This window comes from Rosa rugosa, chromosome 2, assembly GCF_958449725.1.
Source record: "Rosa rugosa chromosome 2, drRosRugo1.1, whole genome shotgun sequence".
In the NCBI taxonomy this organism is placed as follows: domain Eukaryota; kingdom Viridiplantae; phylum Streptophyta; class Magnoliopsida; order Rosales; family Rosaceae; genus Rosa; species Rosa rugosa.
In genome coordinates, this window is record NC_084821.1 from 72,471,956 (window position 1) to 72,490,778 (window position 18,823).

The 18,823-nt window shown below is 38.2% G+C and overlaps 5 protein-coding genes, 1 non-coding gene and 1 pseudogene across 9 annotated transcripts; 3 read left to right on the top strand and 4 right to left on the bottom strand.

Annotated features, from left to right (window-relative positions):
* Position 1: 1 nt before the first annotated feature.
* Positions 2–3,381, bottom strand: LOC133730027 (SNF1-related protein kinase regulatory subunit beta-2). Its single transcript, XM_062157673.1, has 4 exons — positions 2,776–3,381; positions 1,898–2,073; positions 1,633–1,795; positions 2–513 (listed from the first exon to the last, which is right to left on the bottom strand). Exons 1-4 carry the CDS (start codon positions 2,995–2,997, stop codon positions 187–189), a joined length of 888 nt encoding a protein of 295 aa, XP_062013657.1. The 5' UTR covers positions 2,998–3,381; the 3' UTR covers positions 2–186.
* Positions 3,382–5,171: 1,790 nt separating this feature from the next.
* LOC133730029 (acyl carrier protein 3, mitochondrial) lies at positions 5,172–6,536 on the top strand. Of its 4 annotated transcripts, none has more exons than XM_062157675.1 (3): positions 5,172–5,328; positions 5,705–5,912; positions 6,142–6,536. In XM_062157675.1, the coding sequence occupies exons 2-3, from the start codon at positions 5,715–5,717 to the stop codon at positions 6,322–6,324; spliced, it is 381 nt and encodes a 126-aa protein (XP_062013659.1). In that variant the 5' UTR covers positions 5,172–5,328; positions 5,705–5,714; the 3' UTR covers positions 6,325–6,536. The 4 variants fall into 4 exon arrangements, with proteins under 4 accessions (XP_062013659.1, XP_062013661.1, XP_062013660.1 ...); XM_062157677.1 differs by having other exon boundaries at positions 5,193–5,367; XM_062157676.1 differs by lacking the exon at positions 5,172–5,328 and adding an exon at positions 5,375–5,576.
* Positions 6,444–8,981, bottom strand: LOC133730028 (uncharacterized). The gene is made up of 2 exons (XM_062157674.1): positions 8,607–8,981; positions 6,444–7,050 (listed from the first exon to the last, which is right to left on the bottom strand). Exons 1-2 carry the CDS (start codon positions 8,932–8,934, stop codon positions 6,713–6,715), a joined length of 666 nt encoding a protein of 221 aa, XP_062013658.1. The 5' UTR covers positions 8,935–8,981; the 3' UTR covers positions 6,444–6,712.
* A 1,846-nt stretch (positions 8,982–10,827) lies between these two features.
* Positions 10,828–10,901, top strand: TRNAI-AAU (transfer RNA isoleucine (anticodon AAU)). The gene has a single exon. It is a non-coding gene; the product is annotated as a tRNA-Ile (tRNA).
* A 70-nt stretch (positions 10,902–10,971) lies between these two features.
* On the bottom strand, positions 10,972–13,950 carry LOC133733664 (nudix hydrolase 2-like). Its single transcript, XM_062161311.1, has 8 exons — positions 13,495–13,950; positions 13,312–13,377; positions 13,049–13,186; positions 12,564–12,641; positions 12,419–12,469; positions 12,253–12,287; positions 11,724–11,832; positions 10,972–11,332 (listed from the first exon to the last, which is right to left on the bottom strand). Exons 1-8 carry the CDS (start codon positions 13,651–13,653, stop codon positions 11,126–11,128), a joined length of 843 nt encoding a protein of 280 aa, XP_062017295.1. The 5' UTR covers positions 13,654–13,950; the 3' UTR covers positions 10,972–11,125.
* Positions 13,951–14,706: 756 nt separating this feature from the next.
* On the top strand, positions 14,707–16,053 carry LOC133730033 (palmitoyl-monogalactosyldiacylglycerol delta-7 desaturase, chloroplastic-like; annotated as a pseudogene).
* A 172-nt stretch (positions 16,054–16,225) lies between these two features.
* LOC133730031 (nudix hydrolase 2-like) lies at positions 16,226–18,766 on the bottom strand. Its single transcript, XM_062157680.1, has 8 exons — positions 18,590–18,766; positions 18,441–18,506; positions 18,205–18,342; positions 17,621–17,698; positions 17,475–17,525; positions 17,346–17,380; positions 16,792–16,900; positions 16,226–16,508 (listed from the first exon to the last, which is right to left on the bottom strand). The coding sequence occupies exons 1-8, from the start codon at positions 18,722–18,724 to the stop codon at positions 16,308–16,310; spliced, it is 813 nt and encodes a 270-aa protein (XP_062013664.1). The 5' UTR covers positions 18,725–18,766; the 3' UTR covers positions 16,226–16,307.
* Between the last annotated feature and the right edge of the window lie 57 nt (positions 18,767–18,823).

The following is an 18,823-nucleotide window of genomic DNA, read 5'->3' on the forward strand; positions in this document are numbered from 1 at the left end:
CTCCATGTAAAAGCAGTTGGATCAATGGTCATTAAGCAATGGCACTGCGTGAAAATACAATCTTCAAGTTTCACCTGGTATCCTTCCTCAACATACTTTGAGCCATAAAATGGCTTCACTTTCAAATTCATATAAACTAACCACATAAAAGGGATCTATCGAGTCCACGATAGTCGTTCTGTATGTTTATCTCTGCAAAGACTTGTAGAGAACAACTGTCACATACTTTGCTATAAACCTCTCTGTTGTGCCAAGTGCGACCACAGATGGGCCACTCTTCCCTCTCTGCATGTATAGATGATTAAGTACAACATGTTGAGGTCTTGATAAAGGAGGCGGCATCTCCATGTAAGATGCTGGGGCATTGAGCAGCGTCATCTGCAGATGTGGAGGTACCAATGGTGGCTCCTTCGCAAAATCTTCAGATCCAAGTTGCATGTTGCTATAACTCGAGTCAGGAGACTGGGGAGGTTCAAAACCAGAAATGCTTCCAATGTCTTCAGGAACATAATCCTGCACAATAAACCAATATTATTAGCTTCAAGGACTCAAGCATCCAACCATAGTTTCCCAACAAATTTTGATCACTGATACTTTTTTGTATGGGTCAAGTCCTCAAATGAATGTGCGTTTTCAATTAAAAGATACACAAACTTATTTACCACATGCGTTTAGAGAAGTGGTTCAAAGCTACAACTAGCATAACAGTTTATCATTATTCTATTTTCAACGAGGTCAGTATTTCTTTTGATGTTACAGAACTACTTTGGATTAAACTTTCTCCATTACTAAGTATGCATGCATGCCTAAGTTTTCAATTGAACGCCATTTATTATCTGATTTTTTTTTTCTTCTCCCTTTTTTCCTGAAAAGTAACAGATGCTTGGGTTCTGAGAAAGGACAAAACTCACTACCTAAGGCCAACGCGTGAAGGAAAAGGGCCTATTAAAACTCACTGGAAGAGACGAAGATCTCTGGTAATAAGACCTTTTAATACATCATTTCTTTTCATTTGTTTCAATAATTTCGGATGAAAACTGTATGAAAAGACGCTGGATAGGAGAACAATGAAGGTGAACAACCAGTCCATCTAAGTTGAATATTCATGTTAATACCGAGGGTATGAAAATACATATATTATATTGATATCATGAGGAAAAACTACTGTCAATCAGGGAATCTTAGCTAAAGGAAAACAAAATCAAGAACAGTAGAGCACTTGGATTTAAAGAAAAAAATCTAGCCAGTATGCTAAAAAAGTCTCAGTCAAATTTTAACGGAATTCATACACAAAAAGCAATGAAATATCTGAATGATGATTATAATCTCTATGTTGGACCTAGCTCTTAGTTTACTGCTATAGAAGATTGAACTCTGTAGAGAAGTTTATAAATATTAATCCCTGGTCGAATCTCAAGACAAGGTTATGCTATTAATCTGGTCTGGCTAGCAGTTTTCTTGCTCTTAATTAGATCATAAATATATGCAAGCATTCTATACTAGGGCTGTCATACTCGTATCACTCACAGCTTTCCTGTTTTCAATTTCAAACCAACATATGGTATTAATGGGACTGTCATATTCATATTCATATTCATATGTGTTAACCTAAGAAGATATGGCAATAATTACCTGCAAGTCCAAAAGATTGTAAGAATTTCCAGCATCATCTTGGGCCAAAGGCAAGTCTGGAGCACACCTCCACTGCCCGTCAACAACAAACCTATACTGGTAAACACCGGATGGCAGTACTTTCATAATAGTGAAGTCCTTCCCTGATCTCTGTAAGGCCAACCTGAAAAAACAAATTGCACGTAAAAACTTGGGCAGGAGTCCATGCAGTGAAAACTAAAAGGATAATCTAAAGAATCTTGTTTTTTTTTTTTTTTCCTGGAACCTTGTCTTCCAATCATCCCATGATCCCTCCACAGCTACGTCCTTCCCACCATAGCCCCACGTAATCATGGTTGGAATTCCTTGCTCACAGGAGATGTCTTCATATGCTGAAGTCTGCATCCATGAGGGGTTTGGGATCTGCATCTCATCAGGTCTTTGTAACGGAACAACGGGGACCTGGAAAAAGAAGAAAAATTAGAATTGAACAAAGGAATAAATACCATAGATAAACAATAAGACAACAAGAATCTAATTATCATATATCCTTCAAGATAACAACAGATTACCAAGAGGTTAACAGTTAATTGTATCAAAAGGGAGTTCAAGGGGACTTGAAGCAAACTCCAGTGTTAGAGCTGGGTAGTACAGTACTAGTGGAGGCAGGGGCTAGATTTGTATCTATTAATCTGAGGGAAAAAGGGTTTTCAATGGGAATCATGGTAATATTCTAGTATTAGAGGCAAGTAGTACATAGAGGGCTAGATTCATGTAAAAAAAAAAAAAAAAAAAAAACTTTGAATCTAAGGGGAATAATGAACCTGCCAATTCGGGTAGGAATCGACCATTTTAAATTTCCTAACAGAGGCTTCTGACAAAGAAGCACACAGGCAATGCGTCAAAGATAGCAGATTGCATGATGATAAAGTTATGGGGACCCAAGATAGAAGCTTTAAAACAAAGAAACATGAAATTGCATCAACACAAAACTGAGGAGCTTGTAAGAGAAATAAAACAGTGATTTGGTGTTAAATTGAAGAAGCATAAGAGCAGCAATTTGAAGTCAGTGGAGTAGAATCTAAATCTATATAGAGGAATCACAAAAGCAGAAGCAGATGGAATTCATATAATAAAGAGAGAGATTAGGAAAAAGGAACTGACTTGGGGAGTGAACATCAAAGGGGAGTGAGTAGCCCTAGGGCTATGAGGAGGTGACTGACCCATCAATTCAGCCACCGCGCCTCCGCCACGGCCTCCGCCGGTGCCAAGTGGAGGCGGAAGGGGGTGATGACCCTCCTGGGAGGTCCCGCCACCGGCCTCTTCCTCGGCCGCCGCCGCCGATGGGCTTCCGCCGCCATCTTCTCTCCCATTCACATTCCCCATTACCACGATAGATTCTGTTACAATTAATCCCAACAAGGGCAGCAGCCAGACCACAAAATTGTAATTGGAATTCGAAAACTGTGCAGACAGAATTGGAATCCGAAAGTGAATACAGAGAGAGAGAGAAGGAGAAGGGGGGGAATCAAAGCGAGAAATTGAAGGAGGGAAAAGGGGCCATGGGGAGAGCAGAGAGCAGAGAGAGAGAGAGAGAGAGAGAGGGAAAAAGGGGGGCAGATGGAGGAGGAGGAGGAGGAGTAAAGAAGAAAGTGAAAAAGGGGTTGTGTGTAATTCGTAATTAGTTGAATGATGATGAGTAATAATACAAAATTAATCCCCGACGAGTTTGGAGGATCGATCGAATTGGTGGCCCAATGATGGTGTTGGTTTTATGGGGGGATGCTCTTCACGTCATCTCCCTCTCCCTCTCTCTCTCTCTCTCTCTCTCTCTTATTGACAAAGTCTCTTCTTTCTTCTTTCTTTTCCGCAAGCCACACACAAACAACAACAATGAAACCCATCCACAATCAAGTTTTAATTTGTTTTTTTTTTGAAGAATTTCATGTCGATATATATTAATACTCAGGCCAGAAATCCTCCATCTACCATCTCTGGGTAGATAAAGAGTTTGTGAAAAATCACAGCGATACATAGATTAGGTCCGATCATTTGACGGTACACATGCTCACTTATCCAAGCAAGCCTACAGACTATGAAAAAACATAGTAAATAAGCAAGCCCAAAAACTTACAGTTACCCTAAAAACAAAGGAAATAGAGCTCCCTAAAAAAACTTAGGGAATTATTGAAAGTAAACAAAGCTACTAACATAGAGTTGGGCCTAGGTCAAAAAAAACCAAGCCCAACATAGCAGACCAAACAGCCCCAAGAAAGAAGCCCAAACACCGGCCCAAACAAAGGAGGGTTTGACTCCAGCCCAGACCATCCTCAGCGTCAATGGTCAACTGCCTCAACTCGAAGCCGACTGCCGCCGCCGCAAAAACCAAACGCTAGCCCCCGCCGCCGCCACCTACAGCCAGACCTCGTCGCCTCAACCCCTCGCCCAAATCCCGCTGCCACCCAGCGAAGTCCGAGCAAGCCACGCTGAAACCAAAACCAGTCTGATGCAGGCCAACCAGCCATCGCTGCCACCGTTCAGTTCCTCCATCACCATCATCCAGCAGGGAGGTGCCTCGACGTCGCTCGACCCACGTTGTACAGCTGCCCACCGAGCCCAAGACCTTGTCCGGAGCATGTTGCCAAAGCCATCCAGTTCGAAACCAAGCCAGAACCTTTCTCCAAGAAGCACCCAGGCCGCTAGTATTCTATTTCCCGTCCGGCAGCAGCCACTAGCCAGCGAGGCGAGCCACCGCCGCCCATGGGCGCCACCGGACAAGAAGAAAACTTTGCAAACCCAAGACCAAGAAACAGTCCGAGTTTTGTGGAGCTAGGGTTTTTCTATCTCTTAACACTTCCCTTATCAAATCTATTAGTTTTAATTTGTTAGTTGCTTGGAGGAAATGAAATTTAGTGTAAAAAAGATTTTAAGAATTGTGTACCGTCTCTTTTTTTCCATCTAATTTTATTTTTAATGATACTTTAGTGAGTAAAGTTTTAAATTTCATATTGCCCAATGAGCTCGTGCAATGAATCTTGATGTTTTAGGATTTCAATACGACGATATTTTTCTATATTCAGAATTGCTCTGAATTTTCTTGAATCTTGATGTTTTAGGATTTCATAATTATGAATACGACGATATTTTTCTATATTGAGAATTGCTCTGAATTTTCTTGAATCTTTGTTGTGGAAGAGCGAGTCTTTAGACAATGATTTCCTGTTGTAGGGAGCACCTTCATAGTCCGAATGATGGTTCGATTTAGCCTATACACTGCATAGCTACACTAACATATACTACGAGTCTTTTGTCTCGTACATCAAATCAACTTGCGTGTTTCACCGAAAGTGCATTTGGTATTGTTGATAGTTGATGACTTGATGTTGAATGAAAATATTTTCTATAGAACAGAGGAAAAAAAAAAAAAAACAGTCATCAACTATGAAGAAAAACTGTCATTTGTGATCGATTTAGGTAATCATAGATTTAGAAGAAAAAGAAAAGAAAAAAAAATCGACTTTGTTATTATGTATGTTGGGCTTTTCATATATAGGAGGGGGTATAGATTAGATAGATTAGATTGGGTGGCAGGCCGGCCTATCTGAGCATCCACTCTATAAAAAGCAAAGCGAGACCTGAAAAACGGGGAAAGCAGCCAAACCTTTGTTTCGCGAATTTGTTTTCAGCGAACACCAACAGCGGCAGCCCTCGAGCCTCGTGAGTGATCAGTCTCCTTTTCTCTTATAGTCTTATTAGGTATATGTTTGTCTCTTCTCTCTACTAGCTCTTAACGCCTTCACTTCACTTTTATCTAATTCACTGCTTCTGCTTCTGCTTCCTCTATCTCGTCGACATTGAGTAATGCCAATATCGACACTTGAGAGCTCGTTTTAGCTGACCCAAGTTGTAAGCGACCAAGAATACACTAGTTTTTGAGATTCTGGCTCTAGTATCTTGAATTCAAGGTTTCAACTTTTTCACTGATAGAGCAAAGAAATCTCCTTTCCACTTTTACCTAATGGCTTAAGCGGTGGAACTGTGCTTTGCATCTATTCATTTGTCATAAATTTGAGTTCTTGATGCTTGCTTTCAGGTAATTCAAAATGCAAAGCATTCGAAATTCCATCTTGTGGCATGTGACTGTGAGGATGGGCTCTTCACCACAAAAATTGATGCTCGCTGAAAGAGGGAATGTGCTTAAATGTTTGAGTCGCCATCTGTGTGCGTCAACAAACACTGATCAAATTTTGGACCGAGTGGTTGGACTGGTGAAGAAATTTGATAAAATCGAGTCATCTAAGGTACTTGTTTCATTCTTACTAGTTTGTTTTCACTAGTTTTCCCTCTGTTTTCTGTGAGTTCTTGTTTGAATTGAGAGACCATCAACCACTCTTGTCCACTACAGCACAGCATGTTGAGTTGTGGTTATTTACTTATTCTTGACCTTCATAGTTGATACTACCTTAATTTTCAGCCAATATTTAATAAGAATGTGAGAAACTTGATATGCCAATGTGACCCTTGAAACAGGTTACCAAAACAGCTGATTTCCAGAAGGACTTGAGCCTCGATAGTTTGGACAGGGTGGAGCTTGTTATGGCCTTTGAGGAAGAATTCTCCATTGAAATCCCCGAGGAGAAAGCAGATAAGCTCACCTGCTGCGCTGATGTTGCAAGATATGTAGTTTCTGAAGCTGAGAAGAAGAGTGCTTAAAGTCGTGAGTCAGTTGTTTTTATGTATGATGAACAAATGTCTCTTAGGATTTTTGTTAATGTCATTCCATTAGTCTTATCATCTAACTTAAAATGTTGGCAAATCTCAAGGCTGGTTGATATCACATCTCATATTGCCGAACTTATATGATATTCATGACCCAAAGCTGTGGCATATACAACAAAATATGAGGTTTTTAGCTTTTACATGCATGATATCTCTCATGCTATGAATTTTTAAAGTTATACACACATGATTTCTGTGATCACACTTTTTTTTTTTAGCTATATACATCTGATAAGTAGAATTCAAACCACTCAATCTCAATGCTGTGACTGAAGCGCCGTTCCAGATGAGCTGTGGCTCTTTAGCTACGAAACAATGGGGATTACATCTGTTTGTTGTTGCTTGCTTTCTTAATGCATGCTTGTGGAGGCTTAGGTGTCAAATTCTGGAATCTAATCCTTCCAGCACTGTAAGTTCTGATACCATTACCAACTGATGATAATTGCAGTCCCTTGTGCCTCTTTACAAATGCTGCTTTGCACTGTGTGTTCTTTGGTACCCGAATAACTCTTGCACAACATAGTTTGTCCAAGTTGGGAACTGCGTGTAGATCGGAAGGTAGATCAATCATGAAATCTCCATATTCATCTGTGACACCTTGTGACCGACTTAATTTCCTTTTTCTCCCACCCACACGGCAATTGACAGACACCACAGCACCTGCAGATTTCGAAATAGACCAAATGATGTTGGTGATGAATGATGGTGCTGATTATCAGCACCTGATATAGAATTGAACTAGCCAAAATGAGTACATGATTTGCAGTCAAATTAAAATGCTGGGCCTCTAGTTAAGTGCAGTGTTCTGTAAGGTTTGTCAATCTAAATTATAATTACATGATTGTCTTGCATTGAGTTCAAATATATATCCTTTTCAATTCTTTTTCAGCTGAATGGTCGTTTTCAACAGACCCTATTCCGAAGAATTAAACAATATCATAAATGTAAAACGATGCTTTTGCTTTGCATTAAAGTTATATTAAGTTAATCTTGATTGTTTATCAAAGTTGATTGTGAATTGCTTTCTGTAAGGTCGAGAGTAATTGTTAGATGCTGATATGCTGAGGTCTGGTTCCAGTTTCTCTACTCTACATTCTGCGCAAGCCTCATATGAATTGTCCCGAAAGAAATAGAATATGTCAAGATCATTTAGGAGTCGTTGATTTTCACTGGTCCAACTTGAACATAAAATTTTTATGTGATTGCTTTAAAGAGCAGTTATGCAATATTGACATATATATAAATAATGTCGAAAGGAATGTTCTGAATCTACGAGGGCGACCCTTTTCGCTAACCTTCATGACAAACTAAAAGAGAAAGAGCAAAGTGATCATTCATACCTAACCGAATTCTCAGGGAGTTTAAGTGGGTTAGAGAAAGGATGAGTTGAGTTTGGTTTTTAAGGAGTAGTTGTTCTTTTTTTCGATTGGGGTCCAACCGTCCAAGTATAAGGCTCTGCTGGGATACCCTCTATGGGTGTGTGTGCGTTGCTAACAAACGCTAAACCCCCCGATCAAAAAAATATATATATAAACATATATGTTTATCAATGGATAGAATAGTTTACCAAAATCAATCTCGAAAAAAGAAAAAGAATATCTGACCAAAAAAAAGAAATGGATTAAATATGTTAAAGTGTTGCTTAACAAAATGGCAAAAATTTTTAGCCCACATGAATTGTTCAAACTGAATCAAGACTATTAGAATTGATGCATAGAGCCATAGATTGAGTTGCAAGGATTCAAACATCGGGTGGAAGAGATCGATATTCTTGTTTTTAAGGTTCAATCAAGAAACTGATATAAGTTAATCGATGTTTTCAGTTTTGATTCTCAATATGATCGACAATTTTGCTAGCAGTGGAAAGTGAATTAATTCCTAGTAATTTTCAAGCTAGTTAGGACCTTTTTCCAGTAGCCTACCATTAATTTGCATGATGCATCTCCATAAGAGCATAGACACGCTCAATATATCTAGCCTGATGATCGATCGATCACATGCAGTAATGATATTACTTGAACAAAGATATATATATATATATATGGTAACTATAGATATAAGGGAAAGAGATAGACGAAAACGAACCAGTTAACTGGTATTTGGAATGATGAAGATATATGATGACATTACTCATACATATATATATGTTGATATGCATGACAAAATAGAATTCAAATAATTAAGCTTCTCATATGTATAAGAATTAGACTGATTACCTGACACAGGCCATGCATGAAGATGAAGCTGATGAGATTGATGTTCATGATCATCGGACAGACTACAAGCCTCTTCACAATGGACGGAGCCAGTAATTAGTACTGTAGAAAGCTTCTCTTCTCCATATCCAGCAATCTGCACCATATCTTTTCGGCTGGAGAGTAACTGGTGTAACGGGTTTTGCTGCTGCACTGCTACTTGATCATGATCATCCGCCCTTGAAACTGTGATGAGACAGCAGAAGAAGAAGAAGAAGAAGATATTATAGTTGTACATGTTGATGCTATTCCTCAGAAGCTTGTGGTTGCTGCAAAAGTATGAGCTCATCTTGTTTGCGCTTGTTTTACGTACGTATAATATGATGCAGGAATTAGTTTGCACACAATAGCATATATATAGGAGGATCCTCGCTCCAAAGCTAGCCAATTCCTTAATATAATTAATTGGTTTTATAATAAGCAATCCATTTTCCATATTGATTACCAACAATATCCTAACAGAGTTACCTTTTTGCCCTCCCAAAATTGCTCAACATCACGTACAAGAGGCCTGTCATAATCATCTCCAAATTGGTGGCAAGGGGTTTCTTTGGTCATTTACCAAGTTATTTTCGAAAAAAGAAGGGTGCTATAGAGAGATTGAGAAGGTGGAGTAGAGAGGGCAAGGAAGAATTGAAGTAGGAAAGTTAGAGGGGAAGTTAATTTGTTGGTTGGTAGCCTACTCTTATCTGGTACGTATTGTTTTGTTAAACACGGATTTTAAGGGGCAAAGACACGTACATAATCCGCTTTACTTTACTAATTAATACCTACAGCTTATTTAATTCATTCGACCCAGACACGTCCATAGATCTCTTATTGTTCACCTTCAGTCTTCGGACAAACCTCTCAGGGTCTCACTCCATACCAGTAATAATCAACAAGCAGCACCTGATCCATATTTGATACTAGTTAGCTTAGGTAGGTTTGAAAACATGAACATTCTGAATATTCGTACGTTGCACGTATGCATTCCTACACACACACACACACACATTTGTATATTTGTTTTCTCACACACATTTGTATATTTGTTTTCTCTAATTGTCTGGGTGGGTAACCCCATTACACTTACTTTGCAACAATAATTAATTAATTGTTGCGCATAAATATTAGCGACAGCTGATTGTTCAACACTTCAACTACCTTTCCCAAGCATGCCAAAAGACCAAAAATGGATTACGACTTGGAATAATTATTTCTCAGGTGATCAAGAATCAAAACTAACATAATGGTAAGATAGAATTAATGAATCAATCGAGCTAATTAGCCCTGGAATGAATGCAAAGGGGATTCTTTCAAGTCATACATATTTGCCTTTTGTCGCATCTCTTGTTAGAGTTGCACTCTCCGGAGCTATCGCGCGCTAATTAAGCTAATTGACATCGATCAAAGTGTGCACTACGACATATATTTTAAATTAATTGTTATCAATGGTTAATGAGTTTGTGTGTTAATGTTTTCTTCGCTAACAAAAGCATAATAGATTGCCTTCAACTTGAGAATTATTTTGAAAACGACTTGTTAATTGTACATTACGTGGAATTATGATCGAAAATGTCCTGCCAATTGCATTTCTTGCATCATTTTCATGCTTAATTAATTAGTACTTTAGATAACAAAAACATGGGTTTAATTTGTTTTCTCAAACTATATATCATAACTAATTAGGCTGCAAATATGTATGGCAGCGGGCTAATGTCGAGTTATTGTGGGACTATTTATTTATATCGGAAAAATTAAGTTTTTCATAACACTTATGACACCTACACCTTTTTTTACCTATTACTAATTTATTTTTAACTTGAATCTAAATTTTACCAGCTACCTACAAATTGTCCATCAATATATGGTGAATCTGATTAATGTTATGATTAATATGTGATTGATGCTTCGAACAATTGCTACCCTCAAAATTAATTTGTATGGCTTAAGCACGGAGGAGCAAACAATGGTGATTAGGACAGAATATTTGCGGGGTGAGTGACTGACTATTACGTATTGATTTAAAAGGTAAGGAGTCATAATTCATCGTTTCACATACATCTCATTATAATTAAGTTAGAGAAAGACAGGGTCTAGTGGCTTAATTCTCATTTATCAAACATTCAATACTAGTTTTGTTAGTCTATAATACCTATATTGGTATAAAGTCTAACTTTCTGACAACTGTTAACGATTGGGCCTATTAGCTCAGCTGGTTAGAGCGTCGTGCTAATAACGCGAAGGTCGCAGGTTCGAGACCTGCATGGGCCATTTTTTTCTTTATTTATGATCTTACTATTTTTCACATATTTATTCATGATCTGACTATGATGATCAAGACTGAATGAAGATGTAAATCACATTGATTCTCTTTAATTACATGCTAGAAAGATGAAGGACACGAGTCAGATTGGCTTCTTTGATTACAACATGAACCTTAAACTTCACTGTCGACTCTCGTTCCATTACAAAATGAAACCTTTGATCGACTAGAATCACACTTCAACTTTACTTTCTCTCTTTGGTGCCCTACTACTATTCAAGTACAAGTAGCTCTTCTCATCAGAAGAACTAGTTGTAGTTACCGGAGAAAATCCGGAATACTCCCCCTCCATTTTTGCCTTGCATATTGCATTGATGTACTTTAGAAGCTCACTGTTCTGGAGAAACGGTTGGGCAGCATATTCTTCAAATGGCATCCACTGAAAGCCATTACAAACAAGTTAAAAAACATGGTTTAATTAGGAGCTAGAATCTGAGTAGCTTGTTCAGAACATTGAAATTTTTCAATGCAGAAAGCGCACGTCAGTTGAAGTAAATATATATCAGAAGGGGATCGATATGGGTAGAAACTGCTCATGATTAATTGACTATGAACTATACCACTAATACCTATTTTAGATAGATAATTATGGATTTTGAGTCAAGTTCTCAATATATCATTGTTTGGTCATTCACATTGTGAATTAATCAAATGAGTTTCAGGAAATTCTTACTGGTAAAAAAGGGTATTCAATTGCAAACCATGTCAAGATAAAAACTATAGTTTATTAATTCTTGACCGCTTACTACCCTGTCTTCACCAAAATTTACCTGGGCTGCTTCTATCTCTTGTTCTTGCTTCTGGATGTCAAAGGAAAGGGCTTGCAACATGCATACAAAAAATAAATCTGATTTCTCAAAAAATGACTTGTGGCTTTGTCTGCAACATATATGGTCAGAAAATGGACTGTTATAATGTCTTGGCTCCAAAAATCAAAAGAAGAATAGAGTTTCCAAAAGAATAAAACAAAATGGTTCAAAACCTGAAATCAGCAATATTGAGAATCAAGCAATAAACCTAAGAGATGAGCAATATCTGAAATTTCTACCACAATGCAGCAGGATTATTCAGAAGACCGAATAGCACTCAGGGTAGCAGGGCCTGATATATGAATGTGTTAAAACTTAAAAGCTAGTTTGCTTCATTGTTGTAGGAATAGAGTCCTATCATTGCAAGTCATTGTTTAGAGAATTTTCATACTTATTTTATGAACTAATGTGTGCCTCGGTGCGGTTCATAGAGTATGTATATCTTGAGAATTAAATATGAACTACTTAATTTCTTAAGTAAACATCATACCTGAACGCTAGGACTTCCACAAACTCTGAGTCAATCTGAAACAACAGAACACACAGATGAACAAACAAGAACTGCATAACAATAAACACACTCACTCCAATGACTGAAGCTCAGTTTTCCACGAAAGAAGAAGAGTTACTTGTAAATGCATGTGGTAAATACTTACTCCAGTTTCTTCTTTTACTTCTCTCACAGCAGCTGCATAGATATCTTCTCCCTGGAGATGATGAAGTTTAATTATATAGTTAGATTTTACTAGAGTACTCCACTGCTGTATAAACAGAAACCGATGCTTAGCGGAATGCACACACCTCATCGACAACTCCTGTAGGGAATTTCCACACACCTGTACCCTCCAACTTTCCGCTCTTTTCTTGGACTACTAGCACCTGTACATCGTTCATGACATTTCAGAAACCCAAAATTTCAGCCATCACAGCAGCTAGCTAGAGTCAAAATAACAACTGCGCGCAACGATCAACTGAGAACTCAGATAAATGAATATAACACAATTAACTTAGGACGCAAAACGCCAATATATAGTAGGGGATCGAATGAAAGTCTGGATACTTAGAATACATGTGAAAAGTTCCACACACAATCTTAAGGAATGGCACCGCGCGTGCAATCCAAGACTATTCTAGAGAATGAACACAGACGTACACAAAAGAGTACGTGCAACAAGTGAATATGTGATTGCAATGTAGAGGAATGTAGCGGAAACTTGACTTTACATATATAGTACGTTGATGAGAAATGATAGACGGTGGGGGTATTAAAAATTGAAAATGAATACCTCTCGGTTTTGATTGAGGAGAAATGCACCAATTCCGACTCGGTGGGAAGCATTTGATGGAAGAGTATGAGGGGAAGGAGGAATCCAATTTACCAGCATCAAATAAGTAGGCTCTGCGTGGTGATACCAGAATCCTTTCTGCATTCCATTTAGGCCCAACAAGTGATCAATATCTTACATGCATGATTTTCAAATTCAATCATCTATTCCCCTAAACATGAAATTAAGAACACAATGATGAATAGGAGGAGGAGGAGGTTGACCATCACTGCAGGTTCAACAAGATTGACTCGCTGGATGGGCAATTTGATCCAAATACCCTTCTTGCCCTACACCAACAATTAACATTCATTCATTCATTCATTCATTCAAGTGTTTACATCTTTCATTCTAGGTTAGAAAATTTGAACGTTGAAGTTGATTAATTACAATTAATATAAATTTACCTCAAGTTTCCAATGTGCAATTGAAGACGTAAGAAATGAAAGGAAGGAGGCAGGGTCGATAGGATCGATGATGTCGACGATGACACCTCCGTACTGGTCATTGATACCACTGAGTAGCTTCACCCCACTCTCATCACTACTTTCAGCTTTAGCGGCCATTGTTGATTAATAGTTCATGGATCTCCTATGTCTTTTCCTGCTCGATTGATTTTATGCTCCGTTGCCTTGTTCTTGATTGATATTAAATTTAAATTCAAGGGAAAAAAAGAAAAGTAATAATGATACAGATAGAGTGCATTTACTTACATCTGTTATATTCACCTACTCAATTAAAAATTTAATCTACTGACCTAAAGATAAAATATAATTAAGAAGGAAAACCACCTCGACCGAATACAATGTCGAATCAGGCCGCCCCTTGCCATGAAAGAATTCACACGCGGCCACCGGCTTTCCCAAAATAAGGGAAATGATGAGTAGAAGGAGGTCAGCCATCACTGCAGGTTCAACACGAATGACTCACTGGATGGGGCAATTTGTCCAAATACCCTTTTGCCGTACACCAACAATTAACAGTATTTACATCTTTTACCGTATGTGAAAAATTTGAAAATTGAAGTTGATTAGAATTGTGTAAATCTATCTCAGTCATAGGATAGTGGTAGAGGAGAGGACTCTCTCTCTCTCGCCAACAATTAACGTTCTACTCTGTTGTCCAAGAATATTCATATGGCGGGAACACTCTCAAGTAATCCATGTTGCGGTGTCGCCGGTAAAATTAGAGTTTGTTTGTTTATGTATCACTTGGTTTTCTGTACTAGCTTAAATCGGTCTGCAACTGGTTTTCTCTGCTGTAGTTCTGTATCAAAGGAAGTTAAGTTAATATAATAATTATTTGTTTACAGACGACAGTAAGCAAACAAAAGAGAGTTTCTCACGTCAAGGTAGTTTAGGCACGATAAGAGTGTTATGCAGTTGAGAATTCTGTTATGACCGTTAACTGCATGCTAACTCATATAGAATTCAACTAACTACCTAGGACATATAGCTAGCTAGCTAAGAGATTAAGTTTAAGACTAGTATTTAAAGGACTCATTAATTGTAATAAGAACTGCTCCATATTAATTTCACTCTTAATTTTGTGGGTTCTGTTTGTGTTGTGACTTACTTCAAACAGATTGGAGCACATACGTGTCTTGCATCGCAGTGTGAATGGAAAATTGGAGAGTGACAAGTCTGGTAGAGTTTCTTGGGAGGGAATGGAACTTCATTGATGTATTGACTTTGATAACAGTTATATTTTTACACTGCCTTGCTCTTTTGGCCCCATTTCAGTTCACCTGGGGTGCATTTTGGCCGTCTCTGGCACTCTATTTTCTTTTAAGTCTAGGTATAACTCTAGGTTACCATAGGAATCTTGCTCACCGGAGTTTAAAGCTTCCAAAATGGCTTGAATACTTTTTCGCCTATTGCGGTGTTCTCACACTTCAGGTGCGTTCAAGGATCCACAATGCTAATTAAAGAGTTCACAATTCTAATCAGGTGTTGTCGATCGAGTTTTATTTATACTTTTTGCGAACCTTAATCTTGTTTGCAGGGAAGTCCGGTTGACTGGGTTAGCACACACAGGTACCATCACCAGTTTACAGATACAAAGAAAGACCCTCATAGCCCCATTATGGGACTGTGGTTTAGTCATATTGGCTGGATCTTCAATTACCGTTTAAGGTTTGAAAGCGTACGTACATATCACACACACACTCTAGCTCTCTCTCTCTCTCTCTCTCTCTCAGCTGAACAAATAATGGTTTTGTTGTTGGCTTGTAAAGTAATAAATTGACATTGCGCAGTATGAAAGACAGCTAAGGAATGCTGCTGGTTTAAGAAGGCAGGCGTATTATAGGTTTCTCCATCGTACTTACCTACTACATCCAGTTGCTCTTGAGTTTTACTTTATGCTTTAGGAGGACTACCCTTTTTGGTTTGGGGAACGGTAATACATACCATTTCTCTCATAGAATTAAATCCTTTGCAAGGGCATGCAGTTATAGTAAAATAAAGCTATCTCCCACTACCAAATTTACTTATTTGGAATTGAAATGGAAGGGATGAGAGTCTGCGAGCATTGCAGTGCTACTTTCTACCTTCTCTGTTTTTCTTTGATGAATTTAATTTTTGGATCGTTTGGCTTTCTTTGCAGGGTGTGAGGACAGTAGTTGGTTACCACGTGACTTTTTCTGTAAACTCGGTTTGTCACACATATGGGGAAAGCGAGTATGGGATACCGGTGATTTGTCTAGAAACAACTGGTATATATGCAATCCCAATTAAAAGTAAAGTAGTTTCTGATTTACATTAGAAAATAGTAATTTGATTTGTGGAATTAGGTTGTTGGCATTGCCTACACTTGGAGAAGGGTGGCACAATAACCACCACGCCTTTGATTACTCAGCTCGACAGGGCCTCGAATGGTGGCAGATTGATTTGACAAGGTATTTGATCAGATTTCTTCAAGTTGCTGGTTTGGCAACCGATGTGAAAACCCCAACTGAGACCTAGAAGAAACCAAAACCTTTGTACAACAAAACAAAAGAGCAAAAATTTGAAGAAATCTATAAACTTTTTTTTGCTTCTGACGATGTTATGGCTTCTGCGATTCAAATTCTAAGTTCTTTCATCAAATTTACATATTAGCATAGAAGTTCATATTAGTTATCTATCCAAGTACGTATTGAAGAAGGTTGAAATACACAAATTACATGAATTTGTTATTTACAATATAAGAATCCTTTGAAGTGGTACATATGATATAATCAGAGTTTACTATATCTCTTGGGTGCTTCGGTACCATTCAAGTACAAGTAGCTCTTCTGAACAGAATAACTAGTTGTAGGTATTGGAGAAAATCCAGTATAGTTCCCATCAATCTTTGCTTTGCATATGTCATGGAGGTACATCAGAAACTCATATTTCTGGGCATATGGTTGAGCTGCATATTCCTCAAATGGCATCCACTGCAAGCCATTACAAACAAGTTGAATCATGTAGTGCATGAGAGAGCTAATCCAAGTGCTGTTCGAGTATGTGCACCTCTCTATATTCTCTTATTCTCGGCCAAATTTTATGCAGCAACAGTACTTGCAAGCAGAGTTATGCAATAAACATGAATTAAAGCCAGGAAATGGGAAAGCAAATGATAATGACTTGATGAGGTAACTATTTAGATTGTTAAGCAATTCCTCTAATGTGAATGCGGTGTTGAATTTTTTCATATTACCCCCTTTAACCAAATATTACCTTGGCTGCTTCTATCTCTTGTTCCTGCTTCTGGATGTCAAAGGAGAGGGGTCGCAACATGCACAGAAAAAACAAATCCGATTTCTGAAAGAACGACTTGTGGATCTGTCTGCAAAGTATACGGAGTGTAAGAAGCTTATAATTTCCCAAGTATGTAGCAGATGAGATTTGTATGGAGCTCATATCTATATTCAATACAGTGAATTGAGATGCACATAAATACATGTCCGAAGAGAATAAGTTACAACTTTGTGCTAGAGAGCTACAAGAAATTCCATTAGCAATTCAAAATTGTTTGTTTTGTAACTTTCTACTTCTGTTCTGTATATCTATTCACGACCATTAATTTAAGTGATTCTTTGGCTTATCAATAGTCAATGCACAGCACACAAGTCTACTGTACTATCTTTACAATTAATGTCACATTAGATTTGACTCTTCCAGCTGTAAGTTGTCATATAGTTCATAAACTTGTGCGTGACAGGATAATAATTTATACTAAATTCTGTGCTTAAATGTAAACCAATGTAGTTTCTCCCAAGCAAACATCATACCTGAATGCTAGAATTTCTATAAACTCTGAGTCAATCTGAAACAAGAGAAAGCCAGAAGCATGAAGAGTGTCACATTAATAAACTAGTATCTGTAAATCACAGCAGTGCAATAGCATAGCAAAAACTTACTCCTGTTTCTTCTTTAACTTCTCTCACAGCTGCTGCATAGATATCTTCCCCCTGCACATGATAAAGGATATTATGTGGGATACACTGGACTAAACTCAGAAGCCCTGACAAAACAAGCCAAAGAATGCTTCCACGAATGCACACACCTCATCGACAGCTCCAGTAGGGAGCTTCCACACGCCTGTCCCACCATACTGTCCTCCCTTTTCTTGGACTACTAACACCTAGCTACCATAAAATTTTACAAATCCAAAAACTTGAGCCATTTGAGTAATGCCGTGGAAAGTAACAAATACACGTACTGAAAGGAGTGAAGCATTGTAGGCTATATGAAATTCTTGTGTAAAATGTATAATGATGAATAGAAAATAATTTGAGACATAATGAGGCAATCATATATAGTAACAAAAATAGAAAAGAGTTGAGCAATGCCTTGTTTGTACCCTGATTGCCACTCACAAACCTAGAACCAGAAACGCGGGGCCACTTACTCAGATGAACTATAGTAAAGTTGTAACATTTAGAATTGTTCAAGACTACAAATTGTTTGCTTTGAAGTAGTTAAGAGTATATGTGGAAAACAATTACAGAGGGGGGTTTGGATTTATGCTACTAAGCACTATTTGATCATTTCAGCTGATCAAGTGATAGATGGCGAGGATACTAAGAATGATATTAAAGCAAGTATTATGAATGTAACTATGTATGTATGTATGTACAGGGTATATACCTCTCTGTTTTGATTGATTAGAAAAGCACCAATTCCGAGTCGGTGTGTGGCATTTTCAGGAAGAGTATGAGCAGACTTGGGAAGCCAATAGACGAGCATCAAATAATGAGGCTCCGCATGGTGGTACCAGAATCCTTGCTGCGATCCAGATCCAGTCCATGGGTTTTGAGTTTTGAGTTTTGAGTTTTGAGTTTTGAGTTGAAGAAGAAGATGTATTTAAAGGGTACAGAACAGACCTGGACTGCAGCTTCAACAAGGTTGGCTCGTTGTATAGGCAATCTGAGCCAAACACCCTTCTTCCCCTGCACCACCACTATTATTATTAATTATGCAGAGGGCTAGCTAGCTCCATCAGAAAGACAAGACTGAAAATTAAAGTGTGTACCTGGAGCTTCCAAACCGCAACTGAAGAGGTAAGAGATGAAATGAAAGTGGCAGAGTCCATAGCCTCATCATCCATGTGGAGGTGGACGATCACACCTCCATACTCATCATCCCTACCCCTCAGTAGCTTCCCCATTCATCCAATTCTAATTCTAATTCTAATTCTAATTCTAATTCATGAGTTCCTAGCCCCTGTCATCATTGCGATGGCTGTTGACTATATTAATTATATATA

Bases quoted from the DNA above. Each gene is read 5' to 3' on its own strand.
- LOC133730031 (XM_062157680.1), bottom strand. From the start codon at position 18,724: ATGGGGAAGCTACTGAGGGGTAGGGATGATGAGTATGGAGGTGTGATC. The intron at 18,343-18,440 runs GTCTGTTCTGTA...TCTGGATCGCAG, and splicing joins TTGTTGAAGCTGCAGTCCAG to CAAGGATTCTGGTACCACCA. The intron at 17,526-17,620 runs GTGTGTGCATTC...TATCATGTGCAG, and splicing joins CTACTGGAGCTGTCGATGAG to GGGGAAGATATCTATGCAGC.
- LOC133730029 (XM_062157675.1), top strand. From the start codon at position 5,715: ATGCAAAGCATTCGAAATTCCATCTTGTGGCATGTGACTGTGAGGATG. The intron at 5,913-6,141 runs GTACTTGTTTCA...CCCTTGAAACAG, and splicing joins ATAAAATCGAGTCATCTAAG to GTTACCAAAACAGCTGATTT.
- LOC133730027 (XM_062157673.1), bottom strand. From the start codon at position 2,997: ATGGGGAATGTGAATGGGAGAGAAGATGGCGGCGGAAGCCCATCGGCG. The intron at 1,796-1,897 runs GTTCCAGGAAAA...TTGTTTTTTCAG, and splicing joins TGGGATGATTGGAAGACAAG to GTTGGCCTTACAGAGATCAG. The intron at 514-1,632 runs GTAATTATTGCC...TTTATTGTGCAG, and splicing joins ACAATCTTTTGGACTTGCAG to GATTATGTTCCTGAAGACAT.
- LOC133730028 (XM_062157674.1), bottom strand. From the start codon at position 8,934: ATGAGCTCATACTTTTGCAGCAACCACAAGCTTCTGAGGAATAGCATC. The intron at 7,051-8,606 runs GTAATCAGTCTA...CGAAATCTGCAG, and splicing joins TCATGCATGGCCTGTGTCAG to GTGCTGTGGTGTCTGTCAAT.
- LOC133733664 (XM_062161311.1), bottom strand. From the start codon at position 13,653: ATGGCCGCTAAAGCTGAAAGTAGTGATGAGAGTGGGGTGAAGCTACTC. The intron at 12,288-12,418 runs GTAAGTATTTAC...CTGTTGTTTCAG, and splicing joins AAGTAAAAGAAGAAACTGGA to ATTGACTCAGAGTTTGTGGA. The intron at 11,333-11,723 runs GTAAATTTTGGT...AATGGCTTTCAG, and splicing joins AAGAGATAGAAGCAGCCCAG to TGGATGCCATTTGAAGAATA.